At 39.6% G+C, this 18206-nt stretch overlaps 2 protein-coding genes across 5 annotated transcripts in view; one reads left to right on the forward strand and one right to left on the reverse strand.

Moving 5' to 3' along the window:
- The window catches only part of INVS (inversin), a 150408-nt gene extending 147147 nt beyond the window's left edge, over window positions 1-3261 (forward strand). For 2 of the 3 annotated variants that reach the window (XM_059070967.2, XM_067039801.1), the window contains exon 17: window positions 1478-3261. In XM_059070967.2, coding sequence (XP_058926950.1) covers window positions 1478-1626 — 149 coding nt within the window. In that variant the 3' untranslated portion in view covers window positions 1627-3261. The remainder of the gene's footprint in view (window positions 1-1477) is intronic. The other variant, XM_059070969.2, reaches the window with a different exon arrangement.
- Window positions 3177-18206, reverse strand: part of TEX10 (testis expressed 10) — a 56906-nt gene continuing 41876 nt past the window's right edge. For both annotated transcript variants that reach the window (XM_059070982.2, XM_059070983.2), the window contains 4 exons: window positions 11727-11807; window positions 9938-10119; window positions 4654-4864; window positions 3177-3389 (listed from right to left, as the gene is read on the reverse strand). In XM_059070982.2, the coding sequence (XP_058926965.1) occupies window positions 3276-3389; window positions 4654-4864; window positions 9938-10119; window positions 11727-11807 (588 nt within the window). In that variant the 3' untranslated portion in view covers window positions 3177-3275. The remainder of the gene's footprint in view (window positions 3390-4653; window positions 4865-9937; window positions 10120-11726; window positions 11808-18206) is intronic.

An 18206-nucleotide genomic window follows, 5' to 3' on the forward strand; every position in this document is an offset into this window, starting at 1 on the left:
ATGGCAAATGGAACCAAGGACAAACCATTCATTTTAGTCTTTACCTTGAAGAGAAATTTTTGCTTTGAGAATTCCATGAGGTTAAGGATCTTTGGATTTTGCTCACTGTTCTACTTAGCTTTAGTACACTGTTTGGCACATAGTAGGTGCTCAAATATTTGAATGAAGATTGTGGCTCATAACCCCTTTAATTTGGGGCGAGACTTTAGTAGTGCCTTTCTTTACCTCTTAAAACAAGGAGCAGAAAGTGAGCTGGTTAGAGCAAAGTAACCAACTCCTTGGACTGTTTCTCTACCTGCATCCAGGAGGCAAACAATCTCATTCTCCTCAGTCTTCTACACCCACCTGCAAACCACCCACACCCACAGAGAACAGCAGCACAATAATGATCAGAGAGCATATATATCTCAATGTCCTAAATCTGGGGGCCCTTCTTGTTAAAAATAAAAGAATTTCCTCTAAAAAAAATTCCATTCCAACGAATGGAATAACCATCGCTTAAGTGATTACTAAAAACGGTACCCCCTTGTATGAACGCAGAATATTCCTGCCCACCTACAGAGGGGTATGCAGATGACAACTCAAGACTTGATACAACAAAGGCAGCTGCAAACACACCAGAGTTCCAAAACAGTTCACTTTATTGAAGTAACAGTAATAAAACCAGATGAGAGAGACATATTTTTGTAACTTTTTAAAAACTACTCACCTTTCATGTTTGCTTCTTTGCTCCACTTAGGAGCACATCCAGCAGTGAGGCCTCAGCAAGTTCTCTTAACTGGTCGGGGGCTCAGTATCCTCATTTGTTAAGTGAGAGGGTTGAGCGCACCACTAAAGTTTTCCAACGGTAGCATCCTGTTAACTCTGTGATTTCAAAGTCATAAAAAGGCCTAAAAAAAGTCCACTTCAAGTCTGATATGCCTATTATTCTATCACCTGAATAGTTTTCAAAGGAACCTATTTTCTAGAATGGATTATAGCCAAGTATGTGGCACAGGGAAAGTTAAATGATAGATATATGTTTGTGTTATGTTACAGAGATGCAGAGAAAGCAGTATCATACCAGTTATTCCAGGCAGACTGAAGACCTAAGTCCCAGTCCTACCTCCTTAAGCAGCTGTCCCCTCATAGTCAAGGTTATTCCTTAAAGAGATGTCAGGTATCTTTGAGAGGATGGGAAATGGAGGGCTCATGCCCTCCTGTCTCCATCACCTTATTCAGCCCCATGGATAATCCAAACCTAAACACTTCTTCCTCCCCACCAATCAACTCTGCCCTTCAGCATTAAAATTAATAATCTGAATTATCAGAACTTCCCTGGTGGTCCAATGGTTAGGACTCCACACTCCCAATGCAGGGGGCACAGGTTCGATCCCTGGTCGGGGAACTAAATCCTGCATGCCGCACAGCGCAGCCAAAAATAATAGTAGTAGTAGCAATAATAATAATCTGAATATCTGGTATTTGTTTTTAACAGTGAGCAACTTGCAGTGTATACACCTCCTTGAGAACAGTGGAAGATCAAAGAATTTTTCTTATAACCTACAATCAGCTAACCCATCAAGAAACAAAACAAAGCTTCGACTGCCTATGGAGGAAGGCTGTGCCCGGAGGGGGCGGTTCTAATAGCTAGTGCAGAATTCTCTGATTAGCTTTTACTCTTTGGGAAAACTTTAATATCCATGCCTGAAGGCTTATTGGCCTGAAAATGTGGTAACAACTGAAAGAAATGTCTTTTATTTCTGCTCTGTTTTGTAAATTCTTAGCCAGTGCTGAAAAGACCAGGGTAGACTATACCTGTGCAAAACTGCCCGTGTGCCTACACGTCCGTGAGGACGGCTGGAAAAGAGTATTTCTAGTAACAGTTAAGTCTAAGTAAAACTAAGGAAGTGAGCACTAAAGACGCTGCTGGGTTGGGATTTCTCCTCAACTGGTGCAAGCCTGGTTTGTTGGCTCCAGTGAAGAACCTAAATGAGATGGGGAAGAGCCTGTCCCACAGCAGCTGCCTTCAGTTCACTACTTTTCTGGAATCTAATGCAATGGACTTCATTACAGACACCACATCCTGTTATTCCAACATCATCAGCTTTAATTTTTAGACCAGAGTCATGACCCAGTGTTTTGCTGTTAGACGTTGTAAGACTGTAATAGGTATACTGTCGATTGCTTACATTTTACAGTTCTCGTGTCAGCCTCTGAAGGCCACAGGCTGCTGCCACGTCCTCTCTGTGAATGGCGTTCCTTCTGCTGAGCACCAGCTGTATCACAGCATCAAGGCCTCAGTCGGAAAGGTCTACAGACCAGACATTCATGCACGGGGTGCCAATTCAGGCCTTAACCTTCCACTTGTATTTTCTGCTTGACCTGCAGAGGTGAGCAACCTTATCAAAATGCTGTTCCTTTGGCATATGGGAAACTGTGCTGACTATGCATTCTAGCTCTCTAAGAACACACGGTTTAAATAAAATCCAGTGATTGTGGGCTTCTTCACATTTTTTAAGGGCAAAGATACTAGGAATGTATACAGGCAGAAACAATGGCATACTAGGCTCACAAATATTTCTAGAACTGCTTGCATTTTAAGATTACTGCCACCCCTGTCCTGACAGTAAGAGATTGGAAGCAATGAAGTGTTATTTAATTACCTGGATTTTTTACAGTTGGCTAACTAAATTACTTCATTTTTATGAAAATGATTATAACATAAATTAAGAACTCTTATAATGGATCACTAGTAGAAAACCATTTTGTAAGAGTTACCCAGCTCAGACCAAGGACCATTTAGGTACAGGAAAATCCACAAACAAATGGAAGCACTGTTTTGAAATCTTGCTAGAAATCCTCTGGAAACAACACAACTCCAGAGTGAGAAGCAACCACTCCCAAACAAAACCAAACCAAAAACTAGTTTAATTTGTTGCTGTCTGAATGAACTGGGGCTGAGAACAAAAAGAATGAAGTTTGCCTAGATGGGAACCACAAAGACTCAGCTTATTTCTTACTATACAATAGAAGGTACCGTATTATCGCTCTGTACTTTATATATACTTAGCTATGAAATACAGAATACCTGTAACCACATATCACATGCTAGTCCAGGAAGCCAGCCTGTGCATCAATGGGAACTCCCAAGCATTATTTTCCTATTTCAGTGCAAAGGAAGGTTCATAAACAACTTCTTTAAAAGTTCAGCTTTAATGACAAACATTTATTACATCAGTCTCTTCAAAATTAGATGTGAATAAACAATTTCAAACAGGTGCCACAGTGCCTTTTCAATACACTGTACTCAACATGCTGGGTCCCTGGGGATGCCCAGTGATGTACACATTGAAGCAATAATGTAAGTCTGTGAGCCACTGCTCCTGAACACCTCCACTCTTCAATGTCTGCAGAGAAAAACAAGAGTAACATGAGAGTTGTACCAGAACTGCTTCCTGATGGTTTTTTCCCACACCCAAACAAGATCGCAAACAGTCCTTGCGACAGTACCCTCATCTATAAATTATCACATGAAATCTCACTGAAAAAAGGAAATATATCAGATATTATTACCACAGGTAGTTAAAATTCCTAGTGTCATGCTCAAGTATTAAGTGCTACCAGTTTCTTGTTGGGTCTCTTCCCTCCCACATTTGCTAGGGACTAATGAAATTTCACCATTAACCACCCCTACACTCTGTACTTCCGCCCCTGCGCGTTGTAGAATATCATAACATTAACTGAGAATAATGATTCAACAGGTCTCAATTTGTCATTCTTATAGAGATTGGCTGATTCTCCAACCTCGGAATAATCCAAGTTCTTAACTTCTTCGCTTCTACTATTTCTGAATTCTGCATCCTCTTCCATTACTGAGAAAATTCAGAATACATCTTGTGTTATATGTAGGTATAATAAGCTCTATTACTCTTAAGTATTATTACATGTACCAATTAATAACCCCCTCCAATCAAAGGCCTATACAAAAAAACCTCACTTTAACTCTCCCAAACCAAAAACACCAAAGGAATCCTTAATAAACAGAACTGCCCGCCCCAGGTGAACACAGAGAACCAACCATTAGACAAAGCTGAAGCCTGCAACTTCCAACTTCTTCCACCTTTCCAGTGAACTAAGTGATTAGAAATAGGCCTTAGTTTATTCCTGCTAAATGTCCTTAATGACAGCTCACATTTGTTGGGTGCTTAGTAACCATCAGTTACAGTATAAACCTTACTTGGATGATCTCATTTAATGGTCAACAAAACCCAACAATGTTTCTATTATTCCCATTTCTACACCTAGGAAAACAAAGCTCAGATAGGTTAAAAAAAACAACTTGCCAAACTATCACAGTTAAACAATAGAATCTGTATCACAAAACAGGTAGGAGTGACTCTGATGCCTGTACTTTTTCCAACTAAGATGCCTGCCACCTTAATTCAGTTTGAGTATTTTAAGGTTTTTAGTACTGATTCTGCAATCAAAGTCACCCCCCCCCCCCCCGGTTAAGTGACAGTTACTAGACGGCAGGTGAAGCCCTAAGAAATCACTACACTGGGCTTAATTCCAGGAGTCTGTCAAAGCACAGAAACCCTGGCCTCCCAAGAGCACCTCCATGCCCATGAATCTAGTACAAACAGTACAAAGCCCTTGTTCCATGCTTCTTACTGTGATATTCTTGATGATTTGCTGCACCAAGATAGCATTGGTCAACATGTGAGTCCTGAGGGGTGCGTGCTGCAGCAGCAGGCGAAGCAGCTGGCCCACAACAGGCAGCTCCTCAGGTCCAGCTCTGCTCACCCGCAGGCTCTGCAGCATCAACCTGAGCACTCGAGGCAGGAGTGCCAGGATGGAGACACAGACGCCCCACAGCTTGTCCCTACAAAACAGAAATGAGTCAGTGAACCAAGGCATACAGGAAAAGTGCCCTTTCCATACTTCCCAAGACTGAAAATGTCCTTTTAAGAAACACGGTGTTTTCTGATAAAACCCCAGAAACCAAAACTAGTAAGAACTGGGTTTCATCAGAGCTAAAAAAGCAAATGCAGTGAAGAATCAGCTGCTTTCCCCTATTTTACACGTTTCAGGAAGCCTAGCAACCAGCATTTCCCTGGGCTTAACAAGACATTCTTGAAGCCCTAGTGATCATATTTAACACAGAATTCACCACAGAATGATCTATACATGCGTACTATTCTCTACCAGTGGACATTATTCAACTGTCTATTACACAACACCAAATGTCAGAGAGTAAGAATGGGGCTTCCCTGGTGGCGCAGTGGTTGAGAGTCCGCCTGCCGATGCAGGGGACACAGGTTCGTGCCCCGGTCCGGGAGGATCCCACATGCCGCGGAGCGCCTGGGCCCGTGAGCCATGGCCCCTGAGCCTATGCTCCACAACGGGAGAGACCACAACAGTGAGAGGCCCACGTACCAAAAAAAAAAAAAGAGTAAGAATGTCCCAATGGCAAAAAGGGAAGAAAAGAACTTCATGAAACTCTAAGCCTCTGACCTGGATTAGGAGTCTCTTCAATGTGTTAGAACAGGGCAGCTTTCCAGAGAAAGATGTGCTCACACAAGGAACCAAAGGGATTTGAGAAAATAGCCAGTAAGGGAACTATTACAGGCCAGATGGTAAATAAATCCAAATTTCAGTGAGCATCATTCTTTTGGTATCTTTATAGAACAGGAACAAAAATGTTTTATGATAGAGGTAAGTGGCCTAACCACATTCTAGAAGTGTGTCAATTAAATGGAGCAATATCCTTTTGGAAGAAAAGTTCACTGGCTGCTAAAGGCTCTGACCTTAGCCTGTTACAATTTCTCTACCAAGAGTGCATAATCCTCCCAGTCCCAAGTCTTTCTAAGAAAGCCTACCTCCAGACCTTTCACCATTTGACCCCCCTCCCAACTCCACATAGAGCAATTGCATCAAAGGTAAATACCAAATCCATTAAGCCAAACCGATCCTCTTATTTCAAGAGACTCTATTCAGCCTGTGGACTCATGCACAGCCAGGTTAGGACAGCCATGTGCAAGGAGAAAAGAGAAAGCCAGACTGTAGACATAGCTAATGATGAGGCAAAGACACAGAGATTAAAGACTACAAAATTTAGAAGAAAAAGAAAAGAATAGAGGAAGCTGCTTTGGTTCCTGCTGGGTTTCAAATTCCTACCTCCACAATTCCTACCCCTTGGGTTTTTTTTTTTTTAATAAGTTACTACTGTACTGATCCAATACATTCACTCTCTACTTGAACTTCAGTGGATTTCAAATAACTGTGGATCAAAACTGCTAAAAGAGCTTATGGATTCTACATTATACCAAATACAAGTATACTAAATGGATGAGTAAAGTTCAGAATTCCACCTTCACACACCACAATTAAAGAAAACTCATGCCAAAAAGAAGAGAGACCTGGGTACCACGAATGATGTAAGCAATACCATTTGAAGAGCCATTCTTAGGGTTTTCTAAGAGTTGTCATGCACAGAAATAATTGTACCAACTCTATATAAATTGTTATGAAGTTGAGATTTTAGGTCAACATAAAGCAATGGTTCTAAACCACTCTAAAGGAACTGATGAAAGTCCAATATTTCACAGATAATTTTCAGGAGTTCCACTAACTCTGCAAACTTCTGATGTATTCTGGTCAGATAATAACCAACCAACCCCACCCCACTCCCCAAACACAGGGAAATACAGATAATATACTTTAAAAAACAAAACAAAAATACAGCCAAGCTCAAAAGCCAGAATGGGTGATCTCTCTAGGTGCCAGAAACTATGACAGAACTCATGAAGATACACAGGAGCACAGAACTGGATATGGGATTTGGGGGCTGGGTATTCAACAGCCAACAAACAATGTTGGAAGCTGAGGCTTCAGCCCCAAGTACGGAAAGCAGGGAGCTAGAACTGGGCTCCCTGCATAGAGCTGGAAGCCAGGAAAATGCAAATGTGAAACTGCCCCATAGGGAGGTCTCCACAACCTCCACAAACTCTCACAAAAGATGCATTCAGAGAAAGTTATACAACCCAAAACATGAGCTTGTTTGTTCAACCCCACTAGAGACAACCTCCAGAGCCCCACCTGCTCCCCAAAATAAGAGAGAATTCCCACACAAGAGAGAAACAGAGCAAACAGAACAAACTGACAAGACCTTTAACACCAATAAAGAATGAGAAAGAGCGAAGTAAAAACTCAAAATAGATGAAAGAGAAAACAATAGCTGATACAATAAAAACTCAATAGAAGGATTAAACAAAATAATTAGCAAAGTGGAAGATGTTAAGAGAGGACAGAATGAGAAACTCCCTATGTTCAAAAGGAGTTTTTAGGAGAGAATAGAAACAGTGGGGAACAGAAATAAAAACACAACAAGAAAAAACATTAATTCTTCAGATTAAAGGAGTACACTAACTCTCAAGCAGGATAAATAGCAACAAACATACACTAGGATACACCCTGATTTGCAATGCAACAAAGAGAAAACAGTGAAACCATAGAAAAGAATAGATTACTAACCTAGGGGCAGGATGGGAATAAAGACCGCAGACCTACTAGAGAATGGACTTGAGGATACGGGGAGGGGGAAGGGTAAGCTGGGACAAAGTGAGTGGCATGGACATATATACACTACCAAATGTAAAACCGATAGCTAGTGGGAACCAGCCGCATAGCACAGGGAGATCATACCACAGGGAGATCAGCTCGGTGCTTTGTGACCACCTAGAGGGGTGGGATAGGGAGGGTGGGAGGGAGGGAGACCCAAGAGGGAAGAGATATGGGGATATATGTATAGCTGATTCACTTTGTTATAAAGCAGAAACTAACACACCACTGTAAAGCAATTATACTCCAATAAAGATGTGGAAAATAAAAAGAATAGATTACTACCTACAAACCAAAAGGGCTTAGTTGAACAGCAGATCTTTCATTACTAACAATGAATCCAGAAGACAACAGAATAGTTTCTTCAAAGTACAGTGGCCACAGTTTGAATACCTCAAATTGATCAAGCCCGATTTTTTGGTCAGCACTTGTGAAATCAAAAGCTCCCAGTAGTTTGACTGGCACTCTAATTATTTATAATCTCACAAACACCTTCTCTAGGAGGGTAGGAGCAGCCCAAAAGGGAAACTTAAGTACCTAAGACTCTGGCTGCCAACACTTCTTTGTGACTAATGTCATCCTGAGAGATGCATATCAAACTCAATACACAGTACAAAACACTTTTAAAAACAGAATTTACAGAGGCAAATATATTAAATACAGTGAATTTTGTTCAGTCCAACCATATAAAATCAAAGCAGGATGTTTTTCTATAAAAAACTAAAAAAGATCTTTGAAACTTATCAGAGTGTATCACAAAGGGGCTATGTTTCAAGTGACAGGAAATGACAAACAGCAATATACATATTTCATAAATGGGGATGCTCATTATAAAATTTTTAGAACCCTGAGAAGTTCCTTGCTATTTACAAAGCCTTTTCTTGAACTATCAGGCCCGAAAGTTTGATGATGGTAAGAAAAGTACCATCAAATCTATGCTTGTTTATGTGTAAATTTTACAGGATATTAACAGTGAAATGGACAAAGTTTTAAATACACACACTTAATAGAAAAAATCCAAATGTCTGTTGACAGTAAAATGGATAAGTTACAGTACATTCATATAACAGAATATTACAGAGCAGGGGTACTAGACCACAGCCAATCCAGCTCACAGACTGTATTTGTAAACAGAATTTTATTGGAACACAGCTACACCCATTCATTTATGTATCATCTAATGCTGCTTTCACATGACCAGGGCAGTGCTGAGTAGTTCTGACAAGAGACTTTATGGTTTGAAAAACCTAAAATATTCACTGACTCCTTACAGAAAGAAGTTTGCTGACTCCTGGTATAGAGAAACAAAAATGAATTAAATACATCTTCAAATCAACATTGAGTACTCTCACAAATGATGATGAAAATCAAGTCACAAAAAATACATGTAGTATGATTCCTTTTATATCAAATTCCTAAAATATGCAAAACAAAAATAAAACTGCTTATAAATGCACATAAAATTTTTAAATAAAAACGTTAAGGAAGTGACTAACACAGAAGTGATCTCTGGTGATGTAGAAGAGAAATGTAACTGTGGAGGGTACATGGAGAAAGTGTGCTGAGGATGTTCTATTTCTGAACCAGGAGGTTGGTTAAACAGGTGTTCAGTTTATACTCTAATTTAAACTATTTAAATGTTTTATACAATCATATGTATATTTTGGTGACATTTAAAAGCTCAAAAAAAAGGCAAATGTCAAAATGTGACAGAATAATTTTTATTTTCTTATATTTGCTCATCTGTTAGATTTTTTAAAAACCTTCTGCAATGAATTGTTAACAGCATACCAATGAGAACATAAGCATGAGAACACTCTTTAAAAATTAAAGTGAAATCTTCTATACTATCCTAGAAGCTTTAGTCTAAAAATTATATAGGAGCAAAAGTACTAATTAAAAACACTAGCGTCTTAGAACAATTTCCTTAAACCCAAGAATTTAAAACTCCATGCTGGCTAGTTCTAATGAAGCCCAAAACAAAATACAAAGGCTTGTGCTAATAGTAAGCCCATCCTTCTAAAAGTAGAATTTTTTTTCTTGCCAGATCTATAGCAAAGTTAATAAGGAAAGCTCTCAGGAAACTTTCTAATGCCATCTAACTTTTCAAATTTGTAGCTTAAAGAAAAAAAAAAAAAAAACTAAGACTGCTCACCACATCACAAAGGGGATTCATAAAAGAACAAAGAAAAAGCTAGCTAGGTTTATACAAACTCTAAAAGAGAATTCGATTTTGGAAATATCTCTTCAGATTGACTGACTGACTGCCTGATTAACTGAGGGGAGTTGAACAAGTAGGAAAAAAATTAAAGTTTAAGAATACAAAAACTATTACCTCTTTCTTAGATGTTCTGCTTCTCCTTTCTCTAAAGTGAGCAGAAAATAAAGAAGACTGTAGCAACAAGAAGCCAGAAATGGCAGCAGCGTCTCACTAAGTACACACGTATGATCCAGGAGCTTACAGATAACACCCAAAACACAGCCCACCGTGCTGTCAGGAATTACAGTCAACCCAACCTAGGCAGAGAAAAATGAGATTAATGACCTCTTCACAACAGGCCCTCTCCCCAGAATAAAACCAAACACCATTATCTGGAGAGTTAACCTTTCATCACTACTAGTGGAAACTTATATATATGTAATACGTGCCATGCCACCAACCACACCTAAGATCCTGTTTTCCTTTCAGAATTTACTTGCTATGTTAAATGACTTTGAAAATACGCAAACTCAAGAAATACTATTAACCCAATCCACTGCCTCCCCTTTGTGACAAAGTCTCCTAACATTTTCTAGATGTTACAATTTCTACTGCTGGAAATACTATTATTTAAAAGGATTATTTCATGCATCCAAAGAAGATCTTGATACCAGCAATCACATTTACATAATCTTCAGATTATTCAGACCGGAAAACTCTAATATCTGGCACCACCCCCACCCCAGGTAATTAAATGTACAAACCACAGTTCCTTTTACAATTATCCTTCCCCTGCCCTTTGATTTAACCAGTCATTCAGACATAACTAAGGAAAATACCTATACCGGAGTAAGACAATACTATACTTACACTTGACTGCTTCACTGTCCCAAAACCCAGATAAGGGACATCATGGTATGCTAATTCACCTGGACTCTTAACTTGTAACTGCATGTATACATGGTTTAAACCTCCTGCAAACTACTGCTGAGTTATCATAAACTCTGCAGATTCTGAGGTCTTAACATTTACCCAGGCTGTCTGAACAAAGTGGCCAGATCCACACTGGAATGTTGATCTTTTACTAGAATAGTGAATGTAGTCAAAGGGCATAAATTTCTGGAGTGGAAGTAAAAAAAGAAAGAAAGAAAGAAAGAAAAGAAAAAAGATGGGGATCTTTGGAGACACAGTGTATAAGGATTAGAAGTTTGATAGCAGGGAGAAAAGAGAGTACTGAGGATTCAAAGCAGTAGTCTTCCAACTTGAGGGAAGTAAAGAAAAGGAGGTGTAGATATGGCTATAAAATTATCCAAACAAGTGGGGGTCCCTGAAAGATAAAGTTTTGGAGTCCCCGCTTGCACTGTAACACATCATTATACTAAAAAGCCAAAGGGCAAAGTGTAAATGTTGGAGGAAGTTAAAAGCAAAACCCAGGCATACCTAATGAGAATTTAATGCCAATGGGAAAGAGAGACACCCACTGGCCAAAAGACAAGTCAGTTTCATGGCTGAGCTCACTGCTTCCAGTGACCAGGCCTTGAGCCTGTGAGGTGACATCCCTACTTTACACCCCAAACCTCCTGGGTGGAAACTGAACCCCAGTATGGATGCTGGATTCCCAACACAATGCCACCTGGCACATGTTAATTAAAGCATTTTAAGTCAGAAGGACCTGAGGTATAAGAGGTCTTTCATTGCTCAGATGTAAAAAGTAAGGTCCTGGCAAAAGAGATTTTCCCAAGGTCACAGAATTAATTAATAAGAGCCAGGAAAAACACCAAGATTTCTCAGTTCTCAGCACAGCATCATGAAATTATTAAGTTTAGACTTCTGGACACTCACTCTCTCTTTGGTTATGGCAAACTCAATCTTAACCAAATCTCTATGCTTTTGTGTAACAGAAAAAAATTTTAAGTATATTTACCAAATGCTTACTGATGGCACTTTGCAGGATGTCAAAGCTTTGGCTTCGGGCAGGGATAACCAATAAATTGTGACAAACTGTCTGTCAGAAAAGGAGAAAACCAATACCAAATCAGAACATTTTAAGTCAGAAACAAGTTCAATAGTTTTTAAAAAAAATCTACTCGCTCTATATATTAAAAGGAAACTTAACAAAAAGTGACTTTAAAGATGCAAATGTCAAACAATCAAACCTCATATAAATGGTCCAGTTTTCCAAATAATTCATTTATTAAACATTTACTGAGCACTGAGCTAGGCCTATTAGGTGCTATGCATAGGAATGAAAGAAAGAGAAACTCTTCTGTCTCACAGCCCTCAAGGAGCTTCCAATCTACCAAGGCAGAGACTACATTTCTATTAAGTAAGTGCTACAATAGGAGATCTCAGTGACATGAACAAAGGGCAGACAAAAGCCCTTCTCCCATTTGGTGGAAAAATACAACACTGAAAAAAACTTATAATTCAGAAAATACCAATACCATGCTCAAATTTTTTTTTTTTTTTTTTTTGGCAGTTCGCGGGCCTCTCACTGTGTGGTCTCTCCCGTTGCGGAGCACAGGCTCCGGACGCGCAGGCTCAGTGGCCGTGGCTCACGGGCCCAGCCGCTCCACGGCATGTGGGATCTTCCCGGACCGGGGCACGAACCCGTGTCCCCTGCATCGGCAGGCGGACTCTCAACCACTGCACCACCAGGGAAGCCCTCAAATTAATTATAATGCTGCCTCTTATTCCCTAAAGGTAAAAGGAAAATAGTCTATAGGAAAAGAAGAAAAATATGAATGAGGTGGGAATCAAATCTCTAGTATTCTTCATTTTCTAAGTTCTCAAGAAAACAAGAAGAGGGAAGGACAGCATCAAGTCCTTCAAAGAATCACAACACAACTCCAGAAGCTGATGGAATTCAGTACCAAAAATCAAGTATGCAGAAAAATCCCATTGAAAGACAAAGGTAAGACTGGTGGAAAGAATATCACTCTAGGAAGAGAATGAGCAGTCAAGATAAATTCAAGAGGACCGTCAATCCTCAAAAAATCAACAGCTCTATGCATTATGTCTCTATAAAACCTCTTTTTATAGAGTGACCACCCAGTTTTCACATGGCAATTGTCTTATCTTTTAAACCTATAGGTAAGAACGGAAACAACATATTTCCAATGCCATATTTCTACTTCAAAATGAGTGTAATGAATATTTTCACTCATAAATGATAAATCATATTTGAAAGGCCCATTCAATAATAAATGATCACTCAATCCCTTCCCTTCTGCCTCCCCTCCCTGAACAATTCAGTTCTAAAGACACTGCATGAGGTGAAGCTAGACATTACCACTAGAGTGGGTGGGAGAGCTTCAGTGGCCCAGAGCAGGCTACCCATTAACAAATGGAGGCACACCGTCCCCGACAGTTGGAGTTCAAATGCGATAAGGAAGATGCCTGCATGGGAAAGGGATGGCGCCAAAAGGAGACTGATTACAGGCAAAGTAACTGATGGCAAGTAGGTAAATATATTAAGCAAAATGGAAGTCAGGTTTCTCACCATCAGAAAAGGCAGGTACAAGAGGAAAAAGGAGACAGCTAGAATGAACCCAGGGGTGTTGCGTTCCTGATTTCTGTTCACTGATAGGGCATGGGAACAGCAACATCTAATAGCAATGACCACACTTAAGAGTCCAGAAGTTGGTTTCTAAAATCCATTCTCCCCTTAAAGGAAAACTGGGCTTCTTAAAGAAATACCTGATTGCAGGGCTGGGACAGGGAAAATACAACATGAATCTGAAGCAATTTGTGGTACAAGAAAGTAAGGAAGTAAGCTGACCCTTGAACAATGTAGGGGGGAGTGGGTAGGGGTGCCGACACCGATGCAATAGAAAATCTGCGTATATCACTTCATAGTCGGCCCTCCATATCTGAGGTTCCTTGTATCTGCAGATTCAACCAACCATGCGTCATGTAGTATTTACTACTGAAATAAATCTCCAAATAAGTGGGCCTGCACAGTTCAAATCTATGCTGTTCAAGGGTCAACTGTACTCAGAGAAAAATGAGGATGTATCGAAAGAACAAAGAAGCCAGCTTTCAGGAGGTAATCACGGCAAACGTGAGAGTATCAAAATTAATAAGGATAGTAAGGAATTTTAACCCACTGGAAAATACAGGAAACCATACTAACAAAAATAAATAAATGGATAAATTCAAAGACCAAAACAGAATGGGATATTTACATTGTTTCAAAGTATCTCCTCAGGGCTTCCCTGGTGGCGCAGTGGTTGAGAGTCAGCCTGCCATGCAGAGGACACAGGTTCGTGCCCCGGTCCAGGAAGATCCCACATGCCGCGCAGCGGCTGGGCCCATGAGCCATGGCCGCTGAGCCCGCGCATCCGGAGCCTGTGCTCCGCCAACGGGAGAGGCCACAACAGTGAGAGGCCCGCATACCACAAAAAAAAAAAAAAAAAAAAAAGTATCTCCTCATAAAATATTATTAATAACAAAGGGGAAGAAGTAAAGAGTGGAGAACACGGACAGATACGACTTACTCAAGTGATCAAAGTGAACATCTAATGGGACAACTCAAAACCATGCACCACTTGACAGGATGCAGTCAGAAAACCACAGCATCACTCATGTCATAGTCCTGCCAAATTTGTATAACCTGATCTAACCATGAGAAAATAAACCTGAATTGAGAGAAATTTTACAAAATAACCGTCCTGTGTTCTTCAAAAGTGTCAACATCAACGAAAGACAAGGAAAGACTGAGGAACTATTCCAGATATTGAAAGAGACTAACCAGACATTACAACTAAATGCAATGAATCATTTCAGATGGATCCTTTAAAGTACATTATTGGGACAACTGGCAAAACATGAGTAAAGTCTGAGGATTAGATGACAGTAATATACCAATGTTAATTTCCTGATTCTGATGACTATATTGTGTTTACATAATGGAATGGTCTTGTTTAAGACAAATACAGGCATACCCCAGATATTGTGGGTTTGGTTCCAGACCACTGAGACAACATAAATATAGCAATAAAGCAAATATCACAATAAAGCGAGTTACACAAATTTTTTTGGTTTCCCAGTGCATATAAAAGATATGTTCATACTATACTGTAGTCCATTTCATGTATAAGAGCATTGTCTATAAAAACAATGTACATATCTTAATTTTAAAATATTCCATTGCTAAAAAATGCTAACCATCATCTGAGCCTTCAGTGAGTCATAATCTTTGTGATAGTGGAGGGTACTGCCTTGATGGTGATGGCTACTGACTGATCAGGGTGGTGGTGACTACTGAAGGCTGAGGTGGCTGTGGACATTTCTTTTAAAATAAGACAACAATAAAATTTGCCACATAGATTGACTCTTCCTTCCAACAGCACTTTACCCAAAATGGAACTTCTTTCAAAATTAGAGTCAATCTTCTCAAACCCTGTCACTGCTGTATCAACTAAGTTTATGTAATATTCTAAATCCTTTGCTGTCATTTCAACAGTCTTCACATCTTCACCAAGAGTAGATTCCATCTCAAGAAACTACTTTCTCTGCTTATCCATTAGAAGCAACTCCTCATTCATTAAAAGTTTTATCATGAGATATCTACAATAAAAGTCACATCTTCAGGCTCCACTTCTAATTCTAGTTCTCTTGCTATTGCCACCACATCTGCAGTTATTTCCTCCACTGAAGTCTTGAATACCCCCTCAAAATCATGAGGGTTGGGATCAACTTCTTCCAAACTCCTCTTAATGCTGATATTTTGACCTCTTGCCATGAATCACGAATGAGCTTAATGGCATCTAGAATGATGAATCCTTTCCAGAAAGTTTCCAATTTACTTCACTCAGATCCATCAGAGGAATCACTATCTATGGCAGCTATAGCTTTACGAAATGTGTTTCTTATATAATACGACTTGAAGGTCTAAATGACTCCTTGATTCCATGGACTCCAGAATGGATGTGTGTGAGCAGGCATGAAAAAAACAATAATCTCATTGTACATCTCCATGAGAGTTCTAGGGTAACCAGGTGCATTGTCAATGAGTAGTAATATTTTGAAAGTAATCTTTTTTTCTGTGCAGAAGATATCAACAGTGGGCTTAAAATAATCAGTAAACCATGTTGTAAACAGATGTGCTGTCATCCAGGCTTTGTTGTTTCATTTACAGAACACAAGCAGAGAAGATTTAGCATAATTCCTTTTTTTTTTAAACTGTTTTTTTTCCTGCTCACTTCTCTTTTTTAAAAAAAATTATTTGTATTTTATTTTTGGCTGCATTGGGTCTTCATTGCTGCACACAAGCTTTCTCTAATTGCGGCGAACAGGGGCTACTCTTCACTGCGGTGTGCGGGCTTCTCATTGCGGTGGCTTCTCTTGTCGCAGAGCGCAGGCTCAGTAGTTGTGGCATATGGGCTTAGTTGCTCCACGGCATGTGGGATCTTCCCAGACCAGGGCTCAAACCCATGTCCCCTGAATTGGCAGGCGGATTCTTAACACTGCACCACCAGAGAAGTCCATAATTCTTAAGGGCACTAGGATTTTCAGAACAGTAAATGAGTGTTGGCTTCAACTTAAAGTTACCAGCTGCATTAGCCCCTAACAAGTCAGCATGACCTCTGAAGCTTCGAAACCAGGCACTGACTTCTCCTCTCTAGCTATGAAAGTCCTAGATGGCAACTTCTTCCAATATAAAGCTGTTTTGTCTACAATGAAAACCTGCTGTTTAGTGTAGCCACCTTCAATAATATCTTAGCTAGATCTTCTGGATAATTTGCTGCAACTTCTCCATCAGCTGCTTCATCTTGCACTTTTAATGTTATGCAGATAGCTCTTTTCCTTAAACCTCATGAACCAACCTCGGCTACCTTCAAACTTTTCTTCTGCAGCTTCCTCACCTCTCTCAACCTTCATAGAATCAAAGAGAGTTAGGGCTTTGCTCTACATTTGGCTTAAGGGAATGTTGTAGGTGGTCTGATACTCTATCCAGACCACTCAAACTTTCTCCATGTCATCAATAAGGCTGTTTCACTTTCTTATCATTCCTGTGTTCACTGAAATAGCACTTTAAATTTCAAGAACTTTTCTTTTGCATTCACAACTTTGCTAACTGGCAGAGAGGTCTAGATTTCAGCTTATCTTGGCTTTCAACATGCCTTCCTCACTAAGCTTATAATCATTTCTAGCTTTTGATTTAAAGTAAGAGTTGTGGAACTCTTCCTTTCACTTGAACACACCTATAGGCCATTGTAGGGTTATTAATTGGCCTAATGGCAGTATCGTTGTGTCTCAAGGAACAGGGAGAGAGATGAGGGATGGTTGGTTGGTGAAGCAGTCAGAACACACACGTTTATTAAGTTCACCGTCTCATGTGGGCATGGTTCATGATGCCCCAAAACAATTACAATAGTAATGTCAAAGATCACTGATCAGGGCTTCCCTGGTGGCGCAGTGGTTGAGAGTCCGCCTGCCGATGCAGGGGACACGGGTTCGTGCCCCGGTCCGGGAAGATCCCACATGCCGCGGAGCAGCTGGGCCCGTGGGCCATGGCCACTGAGCCTGTGCGTCTGGAGCCTGTGCTCCACAATGGGAAAGGCCACAGCAGTGAGAGGCCCGCGTACCGAAAAAAAAAAAAAAATCACTGATCACAGATCACCATAAGAAATATAGTAACAATGAAAAAGTTTGAAATATTGCAAAAATTACCAAAATGTGACACAGAGACATGAAGTGTACAAATGCTGTTGGAAAAATGAATGCCAACAGACATCCTCAATGCAGGGTTGACACAAATCTTCACTTTGTAAAAAACAAGAGTATCTGCAAAGTGCTTTAAAACAAAGTATGCCTGTATGCTGAAGTATGAGGTATGGGCATTCTGTCAAATAGCCTAAGAAAACAGAAGTTCTTTGTCCTGTAGTTATAATTTTTCTCTAAGTTTGAAAATCTTTCAAAGTAAAAGTAAATAAAAATATAAACACATAGATGTATACACACACATAAACATACAGGCAATCCTCACTTCTGCAATTACAGTGTTAACAAAAACTTGCATACTTCAGAACCCTGACCTCACATTGCACAATTCCAGAACAGGCATGCTAACTTAGTACAATGTGGAAATTAAGGGTTTTTTAAAAATATAAAACTTCATTTTTCTTAAGAAGGTTCTGTACATTTAATTTCTACGTTGAAGTATTTTCTACCTAATTTTATCAGGAAATAAACAGAAATGTCATGCACCTAACACTTTTTATAAAATCATTTTATTGCTATATTAAAATGTTAAAAAGAGCAAGTAAAAGAAAGAAATTATAATTATTAAAATACTAAAATTCAGATTTAGAGATTCTTTCACTTACCAATAAAATTACATCACAGAATATATTTACAGAATGAAAATTTCATATACTCACACTACAAAACAGGGCTC

Source organism: Kogia breviceps, chromosome 8, assembly GCF_026419965.1.
Source record: "Kogia breviceps isolate mKogBre1 chromosome 8, mKogBre1 haplotype 1, whole genome shotgun sequence".
Classification (NCBI taxonomy): domain Eukaryota; kingdom Metazoa; phylum Chordata; class Mammalia; order Artiodactyla; family Physeteridae; genus Kogia; species Kogia breviceps.